Source organism: Sminthopsis crassicaudata, chromosome 3 (genome assembly GCF_048593235.1).
Source record: "Sminthopsis crassicaudata isolate SCR6 chromosome 3, ASM4859323v1, whole genome shotgun sequence".
Lineage (NCBI taxonomy): Eukaryota > Metazoa > Chordata > Mammalia > Dasyuromorphia > Dasyuridae > Sminthopsis > Sminthopsis crassicaudata.
In genome coordinates, this window is record NC_133619.1 from 3,173,606 (window position 1) to 3,199,338 (window position 25,733).

The 25,733-nt window shown below is 45.9% G+C and overlaps 2 protein-coding genes across 29 annotated transcripts in view; one reads left to right on the forward strand and one right to left on the reverse strand.

The window, feature by feature from the left end:
* Positions 1 to 7,357, forward strand: part of ATP13A5 (ATPase 13A5) — a 104,064-nt gene extending 96,707 nt beyond the window's left edge. Inside the window, exons 28-30 of one of the 2 annotated variants that reach the window (XM_074297833.1) lie at positions 1,518 to 1,606; positions 4,771 to 4,851; positions 7,042 to 7,357. In XM_074297833.1, coding sequence (XP_074153934.1) covers positions 1,518 to 1,606; positions 4,771 to 4,851; positions 7,042 to 7,302 — 431 coding nt within the window. In that variant the 3' untranslated portion in view covers positions 7,303 to 7,357. The remainder of the gene's footprint in view (positions 1 to 1,517; positions 1,607 to 4,770; positions 4,852 to 7,041) is intronic. The other variant, XM_074297834.1, reaches the window with a different exon arrangement.
* PLAAT1 (phospholipase A and acyltransferase 1) lies at positions 4,722 to 25,733 on the reverse strand. 27 transcript variants are annotated; one of them, XM_074297853.1, is made up of 12 exons: positions 25,530 to 25,692; positions 25,042 to 25,108; positions 22,501 to 22,603; positions 21,045 to 21,138; positions 20,225 to 20,336; positions 17,211 to 17,349; positions 16,368 to 16,433; positions 14,541 to 14,809; positions 12,882 to 12,967; positions 8,149 to 8,215; positions 5,477 to 5,572; positions 4,722 to 4,864 (listed from the first exon to the last, which is right to left on the reverse strand). In XM_074297853.1, the coding sequence occupies exons 5-11, from the start codon at positions 20,231 to 20,233 to the stop codon at positions 5,525 to 5,527; spliced, it is 684 nt and encodes a 227-aa protein (XP_074153954.1). In that variant the 5' UTR covers positions 20,234 to 20,336; positions 21,045 to 21,138; positions 22,501 to 22,603; positions 25,042 to 25,108; positions 25,530 to 25,692; the 3' UTR covers positions 4,722 to 4,864; positions 5,477 to 5,524. The 27 variants fall into 27 exon arrangements, 19 of the variants coding, with proteins under 19 accessions (XP_074153954.1, XP_074153955.1, XP_074153956.1 ...); XM_074297854.1 differs by lacking the exon at positions 16,368 to 16,433 and adding an exon at positions 22,188 to 22,285 and having other exon boundaries at positions 25,530 to 25,691; XM_074297855.1 differs by lacking the exon at positions 16,368 to 16,433 and adding an exon at positions 22,169 to 22,285 and having other exon boundaries at positions 25,530 to 25,691.

Here is a 25,733-nt window from a genome sequence, read left to right on the forward strand (position 1 = left end):
AAATTTATGCTACCGTAAAAAAGAGCTGTTACAATTTTATGCAAATAGATCCTTTTCTTCCTCTTCTGATTTCTTTGTGGATATAAGCCAGGTAGCGATATTGCTGGGTCAAAGACACCACCTAGTTTAGTAGCATTTTTAAGACCTCTCTCTAAATTGCTTTCTAGAGTAGCTGGATCAGTTCACAGCTCTACCAAAAATGCCCTGCTTTACCCGTTTCCTCACAATCCCTCCATTTTTCATTTTCTGCTTCTGTCATCTTTGCGTGTTTGAATGGGGTGAGGTGAAATCTCAGATTTTAATTTGCAGTTCTTAAGTGATTTGCATCATTCTCCCAGATGTTGTCAGCTTTAATTTCTTTTAAATGTGTCAGTTCAAATCCTTTGATCTTTTTTCTATTGGATAATGGTTCTCCATTTTATAAATTTGAATCAGCTTTTTATGTATCTTGGTCATGAAACCTTTATATACCAAACCTTTCTATTAAAGCAATGTCTATATAATACTTTCCCCAAAACGGAGAAAACATTAAACCAAACTTTATGATAGATCGATTGTTAATGGTAGATCAAATAACATTTCATCCTTTTATTGCACTTATTCTGAACAGAGAGAAAGGATATTTCCAGTCATCTGGAATCATCAATGATATTTGATCTGAATTCTGTTGTCTCTGAGGGTCCTCCATACTTATATCACTTCAATCATGGTGTACATTCATAGGACCATTGAATTCGAGAGTTGAAAGGTGCCCATTTGGTCCAACTAATAGTCATGAAAGAATCCTCACTCTAACATGACTAGCTCTTTAGCCCCTCCTCAAAGATCTCCACAAAGAACTCATTTCCAAGTAGTTGATTTTCCTTTTGAATATTGCTCATGTAATGTCTTTTTCCCTTTGTATCAGTTTACAAACATTTCCCCATGCTTCTCTTAATTCTTCAAATTTGTCCTCACCCATAGCTAACAGTTTATTATGTTTATATACTGACATTAGTGAATACCAAATTTATTTTCAAATTTTTGCTGCTTTAACTATTTTGACATGCATGAAAATCTTTTTTGCCACTGAAATTCGAATAAGGATATATCCAGCAGGAGAATCATTACAGAGTTACAGCCTATGAACAAGTTAGCAGCTTTTCCCATAATCTCAAATTGTTCCAGAACAATGGGGTCAATTCACAGTGGCACCAAGAGCTTGTGCTCCTATCTTCCTACAACCCCTCTAACACTGAAATAGTGTTTTAATTTGCTTTTCTTTTATAATTTGGCACAATCTTTCAAATAGTTGTTGATAGTATGCATTTCTTCTTTCATACATTATCATTCTTTCACCACTTAACTTTTGTAGAATGGCTCTTGGCCTTATTTTTTTTTTTTTGGACAAGTTCCCCATATATTTATAATGCTATGTTTTTTGATAGCAAACTAGTTTACTAAGAGAGTCTTGATTCCACTATGTGAATCCACAAAGGGTCTTCCCAGAATAATCCTATTTTGTTTGTGTCCCTCAGATTTCTTTTCATTCCTACTGATCTCTGCCCTTGGTGTGACTCTTTTCATTATGTTTGCTGACATCCCAGTGATATACAGTGGAATGGAGGTGAGTACTCAATCCAAATGAAAATTTGGGACCATCCCAGGAATCTGTGAGAGGACCTTTGCCTAGTCATCATCTATGTCCTGTTTTCCTCCGCTCCCGCCAAGTTTACCATTCTTTTCAATGATTATTTCTTGGCCTTTTTTAAGACTTATATTTAATTAAATAGGAACCGGACCTGTATTCAAATCCTGATTCTATACTTAATTGTTGTATGGGCTTTGGACTAATCATTCCTGCTTTCTGGGTGGAAGTTTCTCCATAAATCAAAAACTCAGACTCAACAGTGAAGATCTTTTCTGATTCTGATAAGACTATGTTCCTCTAAATTTATATTACTTACACTATACATTAATACTTCTTATGCAAAAGATATGCTGGTTTTAGTGGAGCATTTTCCTCTCATTAGCTCTAAAACTAATTTTAAAAACTCTTGGACTAATAACCCTCCCCCTTCCAAATTTTCCTGATCATCATTTTAAAAGGAAACTCAGGAGAACCCTGTAAGTTATGTGGTAGTGTTAGGGGGGAGATCAAGTGGCAAATTTTGATATCCTGGGCTAATTAGATTTTTTTGTCTAGTTTTTAATTGTACTTATGTGTCAAGACTTTTTTGCTTTTGTTTTTGAGTCACAGTGTATCTGAATGTGGCTAATAATTTGGATAAGAAACAATACAAGTGTTTCAAAAGCACCAATTATGGGGCAGCTGGGTGGCACAGTACATAAAGCACCAGCTCTGAAGTCAGGAGAACCTGAGTTTAAATCTGATTTCAGACACTTAACACTTCCTAGCTGTGTGACCTTGGGCAAGTCACTTAATCCCAACTGCCTTTAAAAAAAAAAAAAAAAAAAAAAAAAAGGCAATTATGTGTCTGAGACTAGGCTTTGTTGGGGAAATTAAAGTGTAAAGCATGGCTTTCACTTTTGATCAGGGTTGGGAAGATAAGGCATTCAAATGCAAAATTGTCAGACAATAGTCCCTGGAATTAAGTGATTTAATATAGTTACAATGAGACCCGAGGGGTTCAGAGTGATCTTAGTGAGACTTAATCTTTTAGGAAAAGTTCATGAGTGAAATGGAAATTGAACATTGCCAAAATATTTTTGATTCAAGAATAAAAGAGAAGGGGGGCAGCTAGGGGGCGCAGTGGATAGAGCGCCAGCCCTGAATTCAGGAGGACCCGAGTTCAAAACTGGTCTCAGACACTTAACACTTCCTAGTTGTGTGACCCTGGGCAAGTCACTTAACCCCAGCCTCAGAAAAAAAAATAAAGGTAATCCAGATAGCAACCAGAATGGCATGAACAATAGTTTGGAGTGTGATTGGGAGAAGAATGAGGATATAGAAACATTGATAGGTTTGGGGAGGCAGATAGGCAGAACATAGTATCAAGTAGTTTGGGAGCAGGGGTGGGGAGTTATGCCAACAATTGGAGTTTAGACTGTGCTACAAACAAGAGGAAGTCATAAAGGACTTCTGAGATGGAATATATCTCTAGCACAGCGACTTAAGAGATATTTCATTTCAATTAAATTAAGTACTATATTGAAGTACATTGTATAAGGCACTGAAGATAGTAAAAAAATGAGAAATAGTTCCTGCCTCCAAAGAGCTTATATTCTAGTGATGGAATAAAAGATATTGGAAAATAAATGTCAATGGAAAAGATTATTTTTGATTAATTTTCAGCTCACAATTTGAAGTCCTAGAACATGGAGTAGGAAAAAATGGATGACAGGAAAATCAGTTAAAAGTTTAATAAAATATCAAAGGCTGAGTGTCCTGAAGTAATCACACAGTATTAGGTAATCATAGGGAGAACCGAAAGCAACACTTCCCCTCTAAAGTCTCCTTGAATGCTTCAGTAAGCATGTGTGCATTGAGCATCCACTATGCACCAGATGAATGCAGGGGAGACAAAGGCAGAAATGAAATGTTCCCTTCTTTCAAGAGGCTTACATTCTTCATTCTTCTATTCCTTTTACAATATTGAACGAGTAAAAGGATGTGTTTCATTTGGATAAAACCGAGCTCTGCAATGATTCAGAGAGGGATCAAGAGAAGGGATGTAATTAAATGGCTGCTTGGTATGAGGAACGGAGAGAGATCACATCCTCCTAATCCAGCCCCCATCAGTCATTGCCAGACCATGTCTGGTGCAGTGGGGATAAAAAGACAATGAGATTGCCATGCCAGCTTGTGGCACTGATGTGTTACCTTTTCTTGACCACATTTGGGGGATCTTTAAACCCTCATTCCTATTTTGTGTGGGGGTGGCTTTTTAAGGGAGCAAAATAATTAAGGACATGTTAGATTCAGGTGAACTTGCATTTAGGACATTTGAAAATTTTTTTATAAAAAAAAAAACGTACTCACATTATACTATTTGAGTAAATGTTCAAGCCTGGGTTGTTCCAGGACCAAGTTTCAAGTATACTTTGCTTTGTGAAAAATAGCTTAATATTTCCCCCTCAGTTTTGAAGGCATAAAAGAACTATATCTTATAAGGTTTCTTTGTGTATAATAGGGAGTCCATATAGAATAGTGTAGGTTCACTGATCTTGAAATTAGGAGACCTGACACCTATTATATAGATTGCTGTACGACCATGAAACATCTCACTTATCACCCTGAGCTTCATTTCATTATAAAGTAGGGATAACCAAGGTATATTGCCTCCTTGTGAGGTTGTTCGGGAGAAAATGCTTTGTGAACTGAGAGCAGTGCTAAATTAGTTTTTCATGTAGGGCAAAAACATTTGAGTGGGAAATAGGGATCAAGGAGAGGAGGACAACATGGTAAAAATAGTCATCCTTGGTGGATTCAACCATTTGGGGGCATGGAGTAGTTAACTTGATTCTTTCAGTCAGGTGGAAAGGGCCCTCTGAGAAGAATTGGCACTAAAGGCCCATCATGGGTGTTAGGGGATAAGTAGGACCATTGAACAAATCAATAGTATGGGCTTAGAGAAAGTTTCAGCTATAGGTGGGGATGGAAGGTTCTGTGAGAAGAATTCTCCTTTATATCCCCCCAAGGTGAGATGGGCTTGTGATGGAGCCCACCGGCCTCCTGCTAGTTATAGCTCTGTCTCGAAACATTCCATAAACATGAATGGTTGAGGGACAAAACGTATAACATTGAGACATGCTACCCTTTCCCAACAGCTCATCCCAACAATCACAACATGGAGGATTTCAGTTCTTGCAGCATCATTCGTCCAGTTCTGTGTGGCATTTTTTGTTGAGGTGAGCCCAGGATCTGGGGGAGAAAATAATATTGGAGATATAAGACCTTTTTTTTTTTTTCCAGCTCATGCTTTTACCTTACAAAAATTTTCAACAATACTGTGTTTAGTGGAAGGAGTTCCCTTAAAGGTCTGCATGGGTCCAGTGAAATTTCAGGTTTAGGGAGCATAGATGCTCCTGTTGAGAATCTCAGATTAACTTTAATTCATTTAATAAAATTTTATTAAGCACCTACTGTAGCAGGCGCTGAGAATAAAGCAAGCTATAATAAACGGTTCCTATCCTTGAAAAACCTAGAGCCTATTTGGGGGAAATGATGTGCACAGAGAAATAATCTGGAACAATTTCTATGAAGTTAATGCAGAGTAATTTCAGCAGAGGCTGAGAGCAGGAGGAGGGAGAGAAGCATTGTCAGATTAGGAAGGGTTGAGTTATCGGGAGAGGGCTGAACCTCCCAGAGTGTCCCACTGTATGGGCTTGCATTTAATGGGGAACCAGAATTGCTATGAATGCTTCAGTGTAATGGAACAGAATCCAGAGTTTAAAAGGTAAATGACTATGTTGGAGGCTGGACGGCCGCCTCTTCCAGACCACTTCATCGGAAGAGCCAGGTAATATTACTTACGCAAGTTGATGGCTGCAATACGGTCTGTCCCAATTTTTTCTCTTCCATTCAAGGACAAATGTTCATAGGGTCATGATATTCAAAGCTGGAAGGGAACTGAGAGGTCATCTTGTCAACCCCCTTCATTTTACAGATGAAGAAACTGAGGCCCAGGGAGGTAAAGGTCAGACAGGGAGTATGTAAGTAGCAGAGCCAGCATTCAATTCCAGTTCTTCTGAAGTCAAACTTGTAACTTTTATTTCATTTTTTTTTTTTAAAGAAAAGGACAAAGAGACACCAAAGATTGAGTGTGTTATCTGAGGGAAAGGATTCTGTCTCTTAGTAAAGAATGAAGGAATGAATAGAATTTATTAAGGTTTCCTACAATCTCTCCACCGTGTTAAGAACTGGGGATACAAAACAAACAAGAAAATAATTCCTGCCCTCAAGGAGCTTCCATTCTAATGGTAGACAACATGTGGAATGAAGCTAGAGTTGGGAGAAGGGGCGTGGTCGTGGTCTCAGCCAGATGTGGGAGAGGGGGCTGCTGCCAGGACTAGAAAATGTGAAATCTCACCAGCCAGAGCCTAGGATCCCAGGGGTGGGAGTTTAACTTCTAAGTGGAGGAGGAGAAGGCTGGAGCTACAAGTAGCATGGTGCAGACATAACCGGACCATGGCATGGTGAGCCTGACTTGGGCTAGATAAGGTAAAAACTTCCCAGTATGGGATCACAAACTTTTTCTAGCAGATGATAGGCTTATGGATTAAGGTGGTGAGGAAGCATCCCAGCCCTTTCATCCCTGTTTTGAAGGGAGAATTCTCCATCTCAACCGAGTTTTGTCTTCATTTTTTAGTCTGTGATTATATTTGAATATTAGAAAATTAAAGTCCTAAGCAGTGCTCCCTAAAATTTCATTAAGAACACCCCAAAAGCCAACTAAGGAGGGTCCCCAGGACGGTGAAGGGCTTTGGATCCATGCCAGGTCAGAACCAGGTGAAGGAACCATGGCTGTTTAGCCTATGAGAATATGAGACTCGGGGTAAGGCTCATGAGAACTTTCTTCAGGTAGTTGATAGCAGCTTGTACAGATGTTGGAGGGATTGGACATGCTCGCTCTGGCCTGTGGACTGGGGGTGTGGTGGGCAGTGCCGAAGCCTGCAGGTACCGGGTACCACTTTGGTAGTGGTTTTCCTCTTAGCAGAGGTCTCCAGGCAGAGGGTGGATAACATAGCAAGGGATTCTTAGTCAGGGGCCAATTCTTAGTCAGGTTGGACCAATGAGGGTTCAGTGAAGATCTTCCAAGTCTTAGATTTAATGTACTGTTTCAGCTAGGGTGGGAATGGGAGGAGAGAAAAAGCAGGCTGCTAGTCTTGGCAAGAGTCTTTCAAAGAGGAACTTCATCAATAGTCCTAAAGAAAGAGGCTGGTATCACGAACATTCTCATGAGCTTAGGTTTGGGGGAAGAACGAAGGAGAGGAAGGGGGTTTGCGGGACATTCTCCAGGTGAAGGAGAAAGAGAGTAGGTAATGGGGAGAATGGCTTATTTCTTTCTTCGTTATCGATAAATGCCCTTGACTTTGCAGGATGCCATTCTTCAAAACCACGATTTCTGGCTGCTGATCAAGAAAAAATGGGGGGTACACTCTAAGAGTCAATACAGGAAATGGCAGAGGAAGCTAGCACAGGACCCCAGCTGGCCCCCCACGAATAGGTCGGATTACTCAGGAGAAGGCAAAAATGGCTTCTATGTCAACCCTGCCTATGAGAACAGTGAGTCAACACCGATTCAGACGGTTGATGTCATAGGGCGCAGCACCGAGCAGCATTTCTGGACCCGGCTTTGAAACCCAGGTCTTACCTGACTCATGTCAAACCTTGCCATGCTTTGCTGAATGACCTGTGGATGAGAAGCATCTGTTTTGATCAAGTACAACTCAGAGGAGGAGAAATGAGATTCTGTGCTGTTCTTTTGACCCTCCTCATCCAAGGATCCAAAAGAACTTCCCCTGTGAATTAAGCATCTCCCAAGAGAAGACCCAACAGATGTCATTCAGGACTGTCCTCCAGCATAGAGACAGTGAGTCTCATGGACTATTATTTATTTCCCAATAAAGCTTATTCTGGACCTGAATTAGTCTTACCCTATTGGGATCCTGTCCCTTTTCTGAGTGGTCAACGTATTCGTGGATGAGCATTAGCAGAAACAGAGAAGATTGGCTTTTATTTGGTCAGTTCCAACAGTACTTGACTTGTTTGGGAATCACATGATTTTTAAGGTGCTGTTTGCCAAAGAATCATCTCAACTCTTTTCCACAAGGACACTAATCTGCAGGGTGTTGTAGAGTAGATTGTAGGATTTGGAATCAGGAAGACCTGCATTTAAATCCCATCTTAACTAGATACTTTCTAGCTGTGTGATTCTGGGGAGGAATCTTAACCTTTTCCATTTTCCTCATCTATAAAATGGAGATAACACCTCTCTCCCAGGATTGTTGAGGGAATCGAATGAGATAAATATATAGAGTGCTCTGCAAACTTTAAAGTAAAAGTAGTATGAGCTATTCTGATTTTCATCATTAGCTATCATAATATTTGTGGGTCCATATACTTATTTGGGCAAATGAGAATGTCCTATTTGTTCCCCTTTCTTTGGCAAATTCTATTGAGAAGAGCAAAAAGAATTTACTGACCTTTTTTGTAACATCATCTTCATTTCCAAGTAAATTCCTCTTATACCTCATCCCCAGGGGGCCATTCCTTGTAACGAAGAATTTTAAGAGAGGGAAAAGATCAGCTCCTCAAAACTAACCAACACATTAACTGAGTCTAACCCTCTATGCAATGTTCCACACCCAAAGTCCCTTCCCTGAAAGGAAGGGAAGTGTATCTTTCTATCTCTTCTTGTGAGGAAAACTTGGTCATTTTAACTGCAGTGTTTAATTTTATGGGTATGTTCTTTCCATTTACACTCTGACAGTCAATGTGTCTGCTGTTTTCCTGTTGTTTTGTTTTTGTGTTTTTTTTTTTCCCTTTATTGGGCATCAGTTCATCTAAGTCACCTCATGTTTTATTTACTCATCATATTGTGTTTCTCATGGACTAGTCCATCATATTTAGGTATCACAATTTGTTAATTCTCTGGTCAATGGGAATTTAATCTGTCTTACTTCTTTTCCATGCCCCCTCCTTTGGAGCCATCCCCAACTTTGGGAGGATCAGCAAAAGTCATTAATCCAGCCTTGACTATTTTATGGGACCAGGGACCGGAGAGGCAAGCAGCATTGGGTACCTCCATGTGACTGGCATCATGCCATACAGATTTGATGTCACTCAATAGAGAGTTTCCCCATCTGTGGGTCACCCCAAATCTTCATTAATGGGAAAAGACCCGAACTACAGTCTAACTCAAATCTGACCAGACCAAGAATCTTTTCGACAATACAGCTCTACATTTCCACCAGTGTTAAGAATAAACTATACGAATGCATCAATGACATGACCTGAGCATACAGCAGACCATCATTAACGTGGGATCCTTTCCAGTGATGCAGGATACGGCTCAGCTCTGGCTCTCTCATATCGTGGGCAATTCCTGCCAGAGCCCTCCCCTTGCATGATCTCACAGGGCCCTTCCTCTCTTCTCTCCTGACACTGGGTGATCAGCAGGAGGAAAGGCAGGCTGTCCAGCCCTTGCTCTTGCTGTCTTTCTGCTCCCACATCCCTTTGCCGATACCATTTGTGCTGTGCAGGAACACGCTTCGGTCTGCTCAGATCTACCCCTGCCCTTGGACAACCCAAGGCTCACGTGCTTCCCAGTCTCTGGCATCCCTCGGCTCCGAGTCAGGCAGCCCCAGCAGATCTTCACATTTAAAACTGGCCCTTGACTCGGGGAGATGCTTGGTTTGGGAAGCAGAAACGGTTTTCAAATGGATCAATGTCATATTGTCCAAAGTCAGCACTCCCAAGCATGAGCTCCTGCTGGGGCCATCTGTCTAAGTCAATGGCCCTGGCATCGATGGGAATTCTATGCTGAAAAGAAATGTTCCAGTTTGTTAAACTATTGGAGGCTGGGTAAAATGGGAAAATGCCGGGCTTGGAATCAAGAAGATCTGTATTTACTTTCGTCTCAGACCCCAGGCAAGTCACTCTGTGCCTCAGTTCTTCATCTGGAACACGTGGGAATGGAGTTGGATAGCTGCCAAGATCCCTCTCTACATCTGGGATTCTTCAAGGTGGCTCAGCTTCCCAAGGTCTCATCCAAGTGTGAACCCCAGCTCTCTATCCCTGCCCCAACTTCCACCCAGAACTGTACTGCTGAAGACCAGGCGAGCTCAAAGTCTAGACCCTGGGCACTCCTGGGTGTTCTGGCTGCTGCTCTTCAAGGGTTCTGGGTCCTCAAGTTTCAATGGGGATGCCTCTAGGAACCCCCAGAATGACTATATTGCAGAAGCCAGGCAAGCTCGAAGTCTAGACCCTGAGCACTTGGTGTTCTGGCTGCCGTTCTATGGGGGTTCCTGGTCCTCAAGTTTCAATGGAAATACCTCTAGGAACCCCCAGAATGACCGTACTGCAGAAGATCACACGGGCTCAAAGTTTAGACCCTGGTCACTCAGTGTTCTGGCTGCCACTCTTCAGGGCTTCCTGATCGATGGGAATGCCTCTAGGAAAAGACAAGCCAGGGGTACCACAAACATGGGGGACTTACAAAGTGCTTCCCACAGAACAGCCCATCTTGAGAGCTGAGGACCATTGGGACCCACAGAGGTAGAGATTTGCTGAGAAAGGATCAAACCTGAAACTCGTCCACTTCAATTTGTTCTTTCCATTAAGCTGCACGATATCTCAATCCATTTCAAAGGCTCATCAATAGCAGGGCTGAGACCTCAGAGGTATCCGGTCCAGTCCTCTCACTTTACAGAGGTGGAGGCTCAGGCCCAAAGGGGCCGAAGGGCTTTCTCAAGTCAGGTGGGTGCTCAGTTCCTCTGATGCCGAATCCACAGTTCTTTGCATTGGACCATCCTGAATGAGGGATCTGAAAAATGAGGGGGCAGGGCTACCTGCCTGGTGAGGTCCCTTGTCTCAGGACAAGGGTCTCAGGAGCCTCTCCAGGCAGAGTAAAAGTGGGAGTCAGAAGAGATGCTGCTGATTAAATACACCCTCTGGTTTAGGCAGTTAGCCACAGAGTATCAGGAAGGTCTCTCTTTGGACCTCGTTAAAAATACGCAGCCCGGTGTTTCTGAAGGACGTTGATCCTCAAGACTCCCCTAGAACCAGGCTGGGATGAATACGTGCCGTGTTTACTGTGTGGACTTAGAGGATTGCTTGAGGTTCCAAGGATGCTCAGGAAGGAGGAAGTACAGAAGCAGAATTGGAACAAGGTCTTTGATACTCCAAGCCAGTGCTCTCTCTCCCTCAACCAAGGAGCCTCTCGTGGTGCCTTTTATCAACTAAATCCATGGGAAGCAAACCTAAAATGGACCATCTACACCCTCCCAAATCCAGCAACAGCCTCGCTAGCCATCAGAAACACCGCAATGGAGACATGACACGGCCTTGAAAATACACGTAACATGAGATGAGAGCTGACCGGAACGGTGACCAATTTAACCGCTCTCTGGGACCTTCCGAGCCTTGGGCAGAGCCCCTGAAAAGCCAGCCAGGGCTATAATTAGGGGAGCTGCTCAGGCAGGAGCCACTGACTCCGTCCCTGGCCCTCCTCAAAATAGAACTGCACAGAATTCCTTTGGATATCCTCGGGTGACCGAGCCCAGTGTCGAGAAAGAAGGAGCACCCCCTCAGATCACTCCTTGGGTGAATATGGACAGCTGAGGCAGCCGCTCATCTGTGACCTGGGGAGCTGAGAGAGAGTACCTGGGGCCCCCACTCCCAGGGTTCCTGTGAAGGGCTTTGCCAGTCTGGGAAGCTGAGTGTGTGACCGTGGCACGCTATGGAGGCTTCTTTCAGAAGGCCCATGAGCTGGGGCAGGATCATACGTGGGCTCTGGCTCGCACAGCATGACATTCTGAGCCCCAGTGTGTCTCCTGCCTCAGAACAGGACACAGGGAGACATGGGGTTCAGACTGGGGCAGAGGAGACAGAGGGCACTGAGCCTTGCCCCGGGGTAGGTGTGGCTGCTGAGAACAGAGGGGTGGGGATGGGGGCTGCCCCAGGAGACAAGGGGCATAGAATGGGGCTAAGGAAAGGCACGGAGGACAACTTGTCACGCAGCCTGTTTCTGGGTAAAGCCACGTTAAAGGGGGTGCGTCTCCCCTTTGAGAGGCTTGTGGAGTACAAGGTAGATCATCAAGCTGGAGTCGGGAGCTTAGGCTCACGTCTGCCTCTGGAGCATTCTGGACCAGAGCTATCCAACACAGTTAGTCTGTGTCTGGAAATGTGACTGGGAAACCCTTAAAACACGACAAATGAAGATAGGACAGAGCCTAGTCTGCCGCTTACACGGGGTTTTCTAAGTCACCCTGTGGCCACAGGGATCGCCCAGTGGTTCCCGCTTCCTGCTGCCTGCTCCAGATCCCTCACCCAGACAATCGGCGACCTGCCTTGAGGGATGGAACACCCTCCCTGGGATGTTCTCTACACTGATGGCCTACGCTCCCCAGCTTGGGTTTAGGAGCCTGCCAGGAGGCGTGAAAATGGCTGCCCGTGGAGGAGGGACTTGAGACGTGCAAGCTAATGTCCAAGCCTTGGGGTCAGAGGTTTTTCTCCTAATTCCCAGTGGATGGCACTTGTCACCACATCCCGTCACCAGAGCAAGAACTTTGGCTTTTAAGAAACCCTTTGAGTCAGCCAGCCCTGTGTGTGGCCCTTAGGAAGGCACTTTGGGCCTAAGCCTAGAGGGGGCAGGGTGTGTCAGGCACACAGAAAGCTCCTGGGAGGAGACCTGGCAAGGGACGTGGCTCCAAATCCCCTTCCTGGGCCTGTTCTTTTGGACTCGAGATTTAGAGCCAGAAGACCTCGGGGGACTTTGCTCGCCCCATGCCGCCTTCCTGGTGGGCAGGGTGTGAATGGGTACAGCTTATTGACTATGGATTTCCTCCTTTCTAAGAGCTAACACATGAGGGGCTGGCTCACTCTGGATATGGCAGAAGGCAATTCTCTGCCCACAAAACACAAAGAAACCGCCTCTGGGAAAAGAAGAGTCTCTTGTGATTGATTAAACCTCAAAGGTGGCCCTGGTTGAGGAGCTCCTCCCCCACCCTCCCAGACCCACATCAGTACAGAGCACCAGAGCATTCAGCAACATGGGGACAGGGCAGGGGCCGAGTGTGGCCACAGTGTCACTGAGCCGGGGCCGGGAGCATCCATCCCCAGTGAAAGAAGGCCCTAAGTCCTCCCGGGGCTGGCTACTCTCTCTCACAATTGCATCAGTCCTAAAATTTCTCCAATAAATTAATAGTGCTTTTGCCTTTGTTTGCTCGGAAACAAGCCAAGGAGGGAGAAGGCGCCTGCAGCAGCAGTTACAATCCCGATGGCACCAATCGCTCGGTTGGCCTATAAAAAAAAAAAAGAAAAAAATAAACAGAAAAGTCTCCTTTGGAAGAAGATCCAGAGGTCTCAGTGGCCATCCTTCCTCCCCCTGCTCAAGGCAAAGATATCTGTGCTGTGGGTTTCAGGCATCGGGGAAGATGCTGAATTTTTTCTTGATTCCGGGGCAGAATGAAGTCCTATGAATCCCAATTTATTAACTCACACAAATGAACCGGTGAACAACCCGCTGAGAGGAGTCAGTGCCGAGGAGGATTTTTCAGTATATTTACATGAAGAACACCAGCTCATGGGGATAGGGAGGAGTGTTTTAGAATAAAGGAAGCGCAGCACATTTATCCCAGTCACATCAGGAAGGCTCAATTTCCTTTTAATTTCATGAAAAGTCCACATTGGTGCTTCCTATAACTTGTAGAGGTAATTTCTCATGCGGACAACTGAAATTAGCCAGTCTGGCTTCCCCCAGGGGAGGTTAGTCTTATCTGTCCTTCAGGTAATCTCCCTGGATCTTGGTATGGACAGAGTGGTACCGGGGAGGGAGCTGAAGCCAGGAAAACCCAAGCCTCAGGCACTTCTCTTCTGTGACCCTGAGCAAATCAATCTCTCCTAGCCTCAGTTTGCTCATCTGTCAAATGGGCATAACAACAGCACCTACCTCTCTGAGATGCTGAGAAAATATGATAATTGTAAATATGTTGTAAGCTTTAAAGTGCTGTGTAAATGCTGTTTTTGTGATTATCGGACTACACTCGAGAGTCAGAAAAGTCTCAGTCTTGCTTGCTCAAACACTTGCTAGCCGTGAGGCTTTCTGGAAGTCGGTAATCTTTTCTGAACTTCAGCTTCCCACTTATAAACTGGGCCTATGAGCAGCATCTGACACAGAACATCATTTTGAGTTCCTTTTAGCTAATGTGCTTCAGAAGCCCTTGGAAGGGCTGGGAGCCTATGAAAATGCCAGTTATCTATTCATGGCGCCCTGCATCGGGCTGGGAGCAGCGAGTTCAGGAGGAGGAGTTGGTCATCTGCACGTTGGAGGGGGCACTGATAGAGCTTGCTGACCAATCGGCTTTTAGAGAAAATAAGAGGGTGGATCAAAGATCAAAGGCTGGCTTTGAACTTGGGAGACTGGGTGAATGGTGGGTCTCACTGCCAGCAGCCTGGAGATGGAATAGGGCTGGGGCAAAGATTACCATCTTGGTTTCAGACACGTTGAGTAGGGGGTGCCCATGGGGGGTCCAGGTGGGCAGCAGGAGCCTTGGATTTGGAGCTTAGGGACTGATCCTAGACCTAAGATGGGAAAGGACCTCTGAGAAGCTCATTTTGCAGATGAGCAAGCTGGAGTTCAGAGAGGATACATGCTTATACCAAAGTTGCACAGAAAGTGTCTGAGGCGGGATTTGAATCCATCACATCTCACTCTAAGTATGCTCTCTGCTCTCAACTTGAACTAGCGAAGAGAAAAGAAGACAAATTGTCCCCGAGAACACAAACTTCCCCTCCCAGATAAATGCAGCGGTCCTCTGCAGCCCACAAGCCCAAGCTGGGAGCCATGGCGCCCCGGCGGAGAAGGGATAGTTACCTGCTCCGAAATCCCTTCTCCATATCGGAGCAAAGTCACGAAATGTTCGCAGTTGTTGACCAGCAAGTCATAGGACACCTCCTGCCCAATGAGGAATTCTGACAGCCGGATGATTTCATCTAGCGGCAGAGGCGAGTACATGTCATCATATTTGTTATTGATTCTGTAAGTGTCAGATCCCACGACGTCCTTCAAGAGCTGCATCCGCACCAGGGCCTTTTTGCTGAATACGGACTTAGCGCTTGTGAACGGAACGGGGGAGCTGTCCTCTGAAAGGCAAGAGAGAAACCCGGAGGTCAGTCACTTGGCAGGCCCGAGGCCTCCAGACCCAGCCCTGGAGGACGAGGCAGTGCTGGACTTCACCTCCCTTTGCTTTGAAACAATCCTTCTGAGGATGAAAAAGACTCATGCTTACTCCTCCGACATTGCAGGGCTGGGGAAATACTAATAACCATAGAGCAACAAATCACAAATATAAACAAATAATAAAAAGCAAACAAATGCCAATAATTAAAAACAAGGACAAATAATAAAAAAGCAAATGTAAATAACAAAAAAAAAACAAATTAATACAAATAAAAAATAAGCAAAGACAAATAAAAATAAATTCAAATACAAATAATACATGCAAATAAAATGCAAATAATAAAAAGCAAAGAAATACAAATAACAAAATCAAATAATACAAATAATAAATAAAAGCAAACAGTTGCAAATAGCAAAAAAATAAATACAAATTAAAAAAGCAAAACGCAAATAAAAAATACAAAAATACAAATAATAAATAACAGAAAGCAAACAAATGCAAATAATATAAATAAAGATACAAATAATAAAAATCAAAAAGCAAACCAATACAAATAACAAAAAACAAATACAAATAAAAATTTAAAAAAATCAAACAAATACAAATAATAATGAAACCTCCCTTAAATAAAAACCCAAAGGGAACAAAATGACCCAGTAGAATGTAAGCACTAGAGGGCAAAGACAATTTGTCTTTTTGTCATCATATCCCTCAGGCTGGCCCAGAGCCTGGCATGTAATAGGTACTTAACCATGGAATTCATTAATGTTATTAGATTCTCTTCTTATCTCAGAATACAGGCCTTAGGGATCCCTGAGAATTGGCCAATCCGGATGAGTTCATTCCTTATGTAAAAAGTTCAGGATAACAAGTAGAAAGAAAACACAGAAAATTTGCGACAAAGTTATTTGTAAACAAGAAGAAAAAGTAGCTATCAGCAGCAATATAATGCTTAAATAAACCCTATCACATCCACGTAACACAATTCTTTAATACTGTGAAGAGTAAGATGTATGACTGTTATGAGGAATGAAAAAAAAATTCTGGAAGGATCTTTACAAAATTAATCACTTTCACTTCCCCTTTTCCCTCCCCGAGCTCATAATGAGCGAGAGCAGACAGAGGTGAATGGACAAACGCAGGAGAGCCCGACAAAGGCACTGACAAGTTGTTAGGATGTTTGATATGGTTCTTAATAATTGAAATTTAAGTAGTTGCAAAGAAAGTTGAATAGTGACATTCATCATTAAGTTTATAATAAATTAATCATATTTTAATAATTAAGTTTATAATAAATAATTTTAAAGCGAAACCAAATGCTTAAAAGTCTCCATTCATCTCTTCTCCCCTCTCTCAATGCTCTTTCAATTCTTCTGATTACCTCAAGGAGAAGCTTCAGGTGGGAGCTAATGGTCTATTATATTAGGAAAGCACATTATAAAGAGAAAAGATGGGAGACAGTAGAAAGAGTGCTGGGTTTGGTTAGAGTGAAGGGACTTGATTTCAAATCCAGATTTTACCATTTACTTCTCGTGCAAGCTGAGGAGAGTCATGTGACTTTTGTGTGCCTCCGTTTCTTCCTTCATCTGTAAAATGAGGAATTTTGCCTAGATGATTTTTAAGGTTCATTTTATCACTAAAATCATAATCCTATGCTTCTATGAAACTTAGGGGAAACAATAATTAGCTAAACAAGTTGAGGTGTGTGCATATATATATATATATATATATATATATATATATATATACACACACACACACACACATATACGTATATTAATACTGTGTCATAAGAAATAATGACTGATAAAGACAAAAGAATAATTGGAAGATTTGTATGAATTGTTATTATGTGAAGCAAACCACCAGAGGAATCAGTTTACATAACAATGACAAAATAAACAGGAAGGACAACAGCAAAACAATCAACTGAATGCTGTAAAATTAAAATGAACAAGTTTGATTCCAAAGAAATACAAGAAGACATCTCTCCTGTTCTTTACAGAGACAAAGGATCATGGGCATGGAATAATACATGTAACATCAGACTTTTTTTGGACAAATACAAGACGACATTTCTCCTGCTCTTTACAGAGGCAAAGGATCATGGACATGGAATAATACATGTAACATCACACTTTTTTTTGGGGGGGGACAAATACAGAAGACATCTCTCCTGCTCTTTACAGAGGCAAAGGATCATGGGCACATGTAACATCAGACTTTTTTTGACATGTACTGGTTCACGTTGGTCTTTCTGAGTCAACATGAAGGGGACAGACACAATGGGAAATGCAGGTATTAGAAAAACAAAAGATAGAAACGAAAATGTATCTTGAAGAAGAATTGGGCAAGGCTCTTACCTGTTGGGGCCATATTGATGACATAGCCATCACCCAGATATAAAGTCCAGTGCTGGTAACCTGGACGAAAGACTTCAATAAGGTCCCCGGGTTCAGGATTGTCGGTATAATATGAATCATAGTTATTATATGATGCCATCTGTAAGGACAAATCCAGAGGATGTTACCCAAGGCATTTATCCTTGAAAAGATTATCCAAGGGAAAGAATAACAGTCGCCCTTAATAAACCATGGTTCTTGCATTCACCATTCCCAAAGGTGTCATGGATCTCTGCCTATGCGGACTATCCTACAGCTTTTCCCTTAGAAGGGATTCCTGAGCAGAATGCTCAGCCCTAGATTTGTTCATATGGAACACACCTAAACATCACATTTGCGGGTCTAAAATTTGAAATGCATTTCCTCCTTCCTCATGATCCTCTCACTGTTAAATTAAGCATGACATAAAACAAAGCAATGGGTGCTGATGCTAGGAGTCCACTTTGTCATGGAGGATGTGCAGAGCAGAATACAAATAGCAGGTGAACAGCCTGGAGATGGTGAAGTACTCCAGATGCTCCTGTTTGTGATGACATTAGGCTGATTGCATCAAGCCTCAGAATACTGAAAACCTCTTTAGCAAAATCTACAACCACTCCAAAGAAAATCAGTCTAACCATCCACATAGGAAAACCCAAATGGATGAAGAATTCCTCATCACCCATTGTACGGAGTAGGCAGTGTGTATACACGTACCTGGGACAGCTCCTGAAGATGGACAATGACTAGGCCCCAGATTGTATTTAAGAAATTGTAAGGTTCTGAAGAATTGCAAGCTGTTCAAACACACATAAGCAAACAGACAGAAAACAACAACTACCCACTATTAACAAAAACCAACCAATGAACATCCTTTTATCACCGTTTTCTGGTATTTTATCAAAAATATTCTGCTGTGGATGCTGGGAGATAGTGGATCTCATAAAAACACAATCTGTTCCTCCCTTACCCCTTCCACAAAAAAATTCAAAATTTTAGTTGACCTCAAGAATACATGAAAATCCATATTGAAAAGGTGCCAGTGACTCCTAGTGAAATGAGTCATTGTTGGGCAGCCCAAGATATGTTTTTGTGGAAGCTGAGTGCTTGCTTTTCAAGCGCATTGGAATAAGATTCTCCCTCATTTGGTGAAGATCCAGGCTCTGCACCTACATGAGAGTGTAGGGTAGAACTGATGAGAGTGAGAGAGGAGCAAGAGTCCTGACTCCTTCAAGGAGATGTGTGATAAGTTAACTTTTTTCAGGTCATTGAAGGAAGAGAAATATTCATCATTTCCAGAACCAGTTCTGTTTAGAGAAGACACAGAGAAATCCGACTGGATGCTCTGGATACATCCCAAACTCAAAATCTCCAAAACAAAATATCTTTCCACACAAACTATCCTTTCTGGCGGACTTCTCTGTTTCCGTTGAGGGAACCCCTTCCTTCCAGTTAGCCATGCTGACTACCTAGGAGTGATCCCAAACTCATCCCTCTCCCTCAACCCCGTGTCAGTGTTGCAAAATCTTGCCATGTCGCAACATCATCAGACAGAAAGTTGGGTCCTTTACATCATCTCCGCCATGTCCCCTTCCTTTCTTTAAGAACCAGGTTTAACTCTTGGATGACTAATGCCTATAAAATAACAGAACCAGTGGGAGAAATAAACTAGATATAAGCCGAATCCTAAACTGAATGGAATGATGGGTATGGGCTGCCAGTGAGGGGGTTTCATAATCTGTTTGACAAGAAACAGAAGTCAAGGAGCTGACAAGTCCAATCCCAAACTATGGGGGACAGAATTCTCTCTCCTCCATCCAAACCATTTCCCTGTTTACACCCCGGCAGCCCTAGGGAGGTGTCATGAGTATGGACAACCTGGCTAATTAGTTGTGAAGTCCATGATGCCTTCCATCATGGGGGAGGAGGAGGATGCTACAATTGCCTCTTCTCACACAGACAAAACTCCTCCACTCCATGACCCGCCCCCCCACCTCCCAGCTCCCTCAAGCCCCTTGACCTTTCAAGGATTCCCAACATTTGGCAGATGATCCTCCACAAACTCTGTCCCACGTCGGTGAATTCCCTGTTCTCTGAACTGGAGGGAGGAACAGGGGTTCCAAATCTCCCCACAACACTGCTGGCGTGTAACCTGGGGCTCACCGGCCTAGTCTCTGCTAAATGAGGGTGATCTCCATTCCCACAGCTCATACCCAAGGGTAACTCACAGAAAAGTATTCTGGAGGCTGAAACTGCTTGATCAGAGGGTGGGACTTCAGCCCCAACACCTCGGGCTGAATCCCGCTGCCCACGAGGCTGCCCTGGCCAAGTCACCTGATTCAGTGCTATTTCCTCATCTGGACCGGGAGGCGGACCTTCCTGAGCTCGCTGGGTCTCGAAAAGCTCCAAGTGGGAGTCACGCTCTCCTGGGTGCCAAGTCTACAGTCTCCTGGCATGGGGCGCGGAAGGCCATCTGCACTGCTAGTGTGGCCTGCACTTAAGCCCTGGCCCATGAAGCGGGTGCCTGTGCCCTCTGGCTACCCACAATGCCCTGACTAACAGCTCCCAGTCCTCCCTGAATAAGAGCTCCCAGCCCACTCCCTAAGAGCTCCCGGTCCCCCCTGAATAAGAGCTACTGTGGCTTGTACTTAGCGCCTTGGCCCCCTGCCTAAGAAGTGGGTGCTTGTGTCTTCTGGCTACCCAAGATGCCCTAAGAGCTCCCAGCCCCGCCCCCCACTAAGAGCTCCCAACCCCCTCCCTGAGAGCTCCCAACCCCCTAAGAGCTCACTCCCCCCTAACTAAGCACTGCCAGCCCCCCTCCCTAAGAGCTCTGACTCCCCCCTGACTAAGCGCTCCCCGCCCCGCGCTCCCTCCGCCCCCACCCCCGCCCTTGAGGGGGCAGCCTCCCCAACAGCCGCAGTGGCAGAAGCAGCCCGGTGCCCTTGCCCGGCAGTCCGGCCGGCGGCGCCCGGGATCTGGCGGAGGAGCCTCCCTACCTTCAGCATCCCCTGGGCCCGGGCACATCCACGGGCGCCCCTGCTCCCTGCACAGCAAGGTGGCGCCGGCTGAGTCTTGGGTCGCAGCTCCTGCGTGGGAGGGGCCGCTCGCCTGCGGGCAGAGAGGGGAGGCGGCGCCTGAGCCCGTGCCCGGCGGCCGCTGGCACTCCGCGCCGGGCGGCCCCACCCCGAGCTGGCAGCGGCCGGGGGGCGCGCGCAGAGAACCGCCCTCGGAGAGCCGTGCACACGGCGGGGGCGTCTTGCGCGCGCCCACAGCCCCCCAGCGCCCCCCTCCCCCCGCTGGGCCAGGCCCAGCTCCCTGGGATCGGGCTCAAAGGCGACCCCTGTGCGGGCAGCCCCGGACCGCCCCCCCTCCCGCAGCCTCAGCCCCCCAGGCTTCCCTGCGGCGGCTGTCGGAGCCGAAAGTTGGGAGCGGGGCACGGCGGGGGGGGGGCCGAACGGGTCAACAACCACCTCCGTCTTTTCCTCCTGGCAGTGCGCCGGAGGCGGGGCAGTGATGCAGCCATGGCGGAGCCGGCCCTCCCCCCCCACCCCGGCCCCCAAGGTCACGGGCAAGCCTCCCCCACAACTGCTACAGGGCTGGGATTCCCGCGGGCTTTCTGGGGAAAGTGGAAACCAAGGGCGGGACAGCCAGAGGCTCCCCGGGAGGGGGCCCCCTGTGCCAGTGCCCTGGCCGGCGCCTAGGACCAGCCTCCCCCCCCCAGCCCCCGCGCCCCCGGCCCGGCTCCTCCGCCCGCCCCTTTACTGGCTCCCGCACGTGAGGGGGATGGGCGTCGGAGGCTCCGGCCCCGGACTCTACCTGTTCACATAAATGGATTCCTTTCAACTGCCCAGTCTGCTGTGACTGCGGAGCCCGCCAGCGGCCGCCAGGCCTCCTTCACCTTCCCCGTTCCCTGGAAGAGACGGGCCCTAGATGGAACTGGACGGACCGGCTCCGCTCGCAGGCCCAGGGGCCTCGCTTAAGGAGGCTTCCGACCCGCAGGCGAGCCTCGGGGGCCCAGACTCCCTCCTTGCCCGCGCTGCCCAGGAGGGGGAGGCCGGGGGGCTGTGCCGGGAGCTGGAACCCTCAGAGCTTATTCAAAGGGGCCCCATTACATCATCTACAGCTGGCATCTCTGGTCCCGGAGCCTGGAGTGGGGGGGGGAGGGCTGGGGGGAGCAGGGGGCTGGCCTGGGGGGCAGGGGACCGACCTGGGGGGACAGGAGGCCGGCCTGGGGGGTCAGGGGGCCGGCCTGGGGGGGACAGGAGGCCGGCCTAGGGGGTCAGGGGGCCGGCCTGGGGGGGCAGGGGGCCGGCCTGGGGGGGAGGGGGCCGGCCCTCTCTAGAGGAATTAAAAGTGAGATAGAAAAACTCTCTCCTCTTTAAAACAAAAGCAACAAGTCAAAGGGCCCGGGTATGATTTCTCCCAGAAGCTCCTGTGGCTGCCCTGTCCAGATCGGAGAGAGCCCTGGGGGGGGGGGGGGATTTTGCCAACAAGGAAGAGTCTCAGCTGTAATCAAGGGGGCATCTTGCAGGATACCCAGACACGTGGGACAAAAAGCGACGGGGAAGGGGAGTGGTGCATTTGGAGGCCTGGACCGGGCTCCAAATCCCTATTGGGGCACCTGTGTGAGGAGGTTGGTTTGGGGGCACTAGATTTCACCCTGTGACCTGGGGTTCAGCCCTCAACACTTATTAATGGGTGACTCTGGGCAGGTCACTTCACTTAAGGAAATCGGCTTCTGCTTCCTCACCTACCTCGAAAGATGGTGGTGAGGATCAAAAAAGGGAGTATTGGAAGTGACTGCAAACTTCAAAGTGCTGTAGAAATGTGAGTTGGAGGGCCCCCCAAAGGAGCTTTTACTTAAAAATCAATCCATCTATGGCGAGTTACTCTAGAGCTAAGGCTCTCGTCCCAACCCCGGCCCATCATACTTAGCATACATTTCCTCAACGACATTACTTCCACTTAGTGCTTGTCTGTCATCATTGGGAATCCACTGCAGCTGACTTCCTCTCTTCCCTGTCTTTGGGTCATCTGCACACTTGACTCCTGGTAGACTGAGGGAGTCCCCTAGTCACAGTCACCAGGCTCTGTGATCTCACTCCCCCCTGGCTGCCTATCCTGTGCCACTCTTGGCCAGGTCCACCCACCAGGGGGTCTTCCCGGCATGCTGGGGGCTTCCTTCATGTCTCCTCTCTCAGGGAGGCTCCCCCTCGGGCCCTCCACCTTGGGATGAATGTCGTCCCTGCTTCTCACCACGGGAACCACCTACCTTCTCCTGCCATAAGCAATTCTTGGATGACTTTCATCAGTTCTATTCTTCAGAGCTCCTCATTGATTGTAAGGTACCTTGCATCAAAGACTGGATTGTTGACCTAGAGTTAGAAGGGACTTCAGAGGTTCAACTTCCTCATGTTATAGAGGAAACTGAGGCCCATAGATTTTAGAGCTAGAGCTCTAGGGGGCCTCAGGTCACCCAGCACAAGTTTCTCATCTTACTAATGGGAAAAAAAAAAGTCACTTAAGTCCGAGCGGGACAGAGCAAAAGGAACCTTGGAAATGGATCATCTAGGCCAAGGATTTTTAATGTCCATGATAACATGGGCTGCTTGGACAGCTGGGTGAATCCTCCACTCCCACCCTCCTCAGACTGATGTTCATCCCACATTCATCCTTGAAAGAAATGCTTCATTTCAATGACAGGTCAATGACATGGAAGATACCAATTTTTTCCTCACTGAGATAACTTTTGTCTGATCCAATCCAATACTTTCACATTACAAACAGGGAAACTGAGACCTAGATAGGTTAAAGGTTATTTCAATTAGAGGTTAATGACAAAGATACCATTTCTTTTTCTGAGATGATTTTGGTCTGATCTAATCTAATAGTCTCACTTTACAAACAGGGAAACTGAGACCTAGATAGGCTAAGGGGTGTCCTTACTACTCGGGTAGTGAGTGCCAGAGTCTCAACTTGAATTCAGGGTCTCTGGACTCAGATTAGGGTCTTCCTACCAGACCCGCTGCTTCCCCCATTTGGTGGCCCCTCTTTCCATGATTAGCCTTTGGGCTTGGCAATTTACTTTTTCTACAAAACATCTTATTGGATCTTCAATAAGGGAGGTGAGCTTAGTTCAGGGGCTGAGAAATACAAAGCCCTTTGGGCTTTACTGTGGTTCACTTTGGAACCAAAGCCTTTAATGCATATGAATTATTGATGCTTTCAAGGCCTTGTTTGAATTCCTTTGCTCTTTGGGGAAAAAATGGGCTTGCTGCTGACTTCTGGCTTGCTGCTTTCATGGAGCCATAGAATGTCTAAGCTGAGAGGATCTCAAAGGTTCTCTTCTCTCACCCTGATTTGTCAAAAGGCTGAGGGAGGTTGGAGTTACAGATCTGGATACTGAGAAATAGCCAGAGTGCGCTGTGTGTGAAAGGAAAGCTTTTTTTAAAAAAATCTTTTCTATTTAAATATATATTTATCGTTAACTCGCCAAATCCTCTTTAAATTTCCAATAAGAAAAGTCATAAACCTTTCTTTTTACTAAGAGAAACTCAGTAGATTTCAATTGAGTCATCAGGGAAGGCAGAGTCTGGCTTGTAATTTTATACAGGGCCGTTATTGTGAGCATTTAGAAAACCTCCCTGCTTAGGAGTGAAATTTATGATGTTTGCCAGGTTAATCTGCTTTCTCTAATCGGACTCTTAATCATCCAGTCTCCTCCCTGCGATATGGATTCCTGAATGTGAATCGGGGAGGGTTGCACAGTCAAGGGAGGATGATAAATTGTCTTTTCGTTTGGGGGGCATTTATGATTAAAAGGTTCATAATAGAATTAAAATGAAATAAGTCTTGTAATTTTACTGCTCTATTCCTGCCAGGTGGGTAAAAAGGGCTGGGCTCAGAAAGATGCAGTTCAGATGGAGAGTGGAAACTGTAGGAGACATGAAGAAAGAAGGCTTTGTGCTTTCTGAAAGCCAGGAGGGAGCACTGGAGAGTGGGTGGGAGGTGTTAAGGCCCCCGTGCTGAGCTGTGGAGGAACTATAGGGAATTCAAATGACCCCAGGGGGAGAATGAGAAATGAGCCACTGGCCACAGCTCTACTCAGTGGATACGACTGGGGTAGAAGGGACTGGATGCTCCATAATTACTCAGGCAAAAGCGCTCCATCTTGCTGTGGGTGTGTCCTTAAGACCACTCTGTTCCATCGGGTGTCACACTGACATTTAGAAGGGTTGAAAAGTGATTCGTTTTATTCTATCTGACCTCAGAACTGGGAGTGAGGGGAAGAAGGTACAAGGAAAGCAAGTGGAGCCTCCATTGATGAAAACTCCCAGGATGGAATGGGCTTCCTTGGCAGCTTTGTCTACATAGACTGGCCAAGCAAACTGGAGAGTTCGGATGATCCCCTTTCCCATCTGAGGGATTGGGGTATGGGGAACTGCAAGGTCCATATTGGGTGTCCCTATTGATTAATTTCCTTATGGAAACCTTTTTTCCTTTTCCATCTGCAGGTGAGAGGGATCTGGAATCAGGATAGCAAATCAGATCTTCTGGGGAATTGGTTATAAAATGTACCACCTGTTACATGATATCAATTGTTCTATATCAGCCAAAAGGTGGTTGGTCAAGTCCCTATGGGAACTGAGAGGAAAGAGGCCTGGTTTCAGGGACCCCAAGTTCAAAGCTTGAAAAACTGACTGGCAAGCACCAGGGGAGGAGAGATGGGGGAGTACACACCTGTCTCGGAGTTTCCCAGCCTGATGAGAGGTGCCCGGATAGCCCTCTCCTCTCTCTGATGAAGAAATCTTACCTTTATCTGATGAAGTGAAACCTAGAGACACACACCCTCTGAAGGCACCTGCCAGTCACTTGGGACACTGGAGATGAGGGGGACAGGTAAGACCCTTTGTGGAAACTTAGGCCATTGCCTCCTGCCAATGCTAATTAGGGCATTGGTTTGAGAGACAGTGGTGGGAGCTGTGAGCGCTATAGAATAAGGGGAGCCCATGGTGATGGTGAAATTATGTTCTGAGAGCGTTTCTCCTAAAAGGAGGATGGCTAAAATGGGCACGCGTGAATATGGAGGTGATTGGGATGAGAACAAAGGGAAGTATTAAAAGGATGGAGAGGATTAGGGATGGGGAAGGGATGCTCAAATAGTGGAAGGGTTTCACATGCAGGAGAGAAACATCGGTGAGAGGGGGACGTTCCGTGTCAGATAATTAAAATCCTAACCCCCCAAAACTGAAGTAAATGTGGACCAAACCATTATTGGAGGTGTTGTTCTCCCTTACGAACCATCATTGGAGGTGTTGAGTTCTTCTTATGAACTATCATTGAAGATGTTGAGTTCTCCCTTAAGAATCATGATTAGAGATGTTGAGTCCCCCCCCTAAAGGAGGTCCTCACCCACAGGCTGGAGGGTTGCTGTTGACTTGGTTGTAGGATGGTTTCTTATTCAGGGTTGAGCGGGCTAATATTCTTTCAAGCCCCCCAAGATTC

Bases quoted from the DNA above. Each gene is read 5' to 3' on its own strand.
- PLAAT1 (XM_074297837.1), bottom strand. The intron at 12,968-14,540 runs GTAACTATCCCT...TTTTTTTTATAG, and splicing joins GAGAAGGGATTTCGGAGCAG to GCCAACCGAGCGATTGGTGC. The intron at 8,216-12,881 runs GCAAAAGCACTA...CTTCGTTACAAG, and splicing joins TTGTTTCCGAGCAAACAAAG to GAATGGCCCCCTGGGGATGA.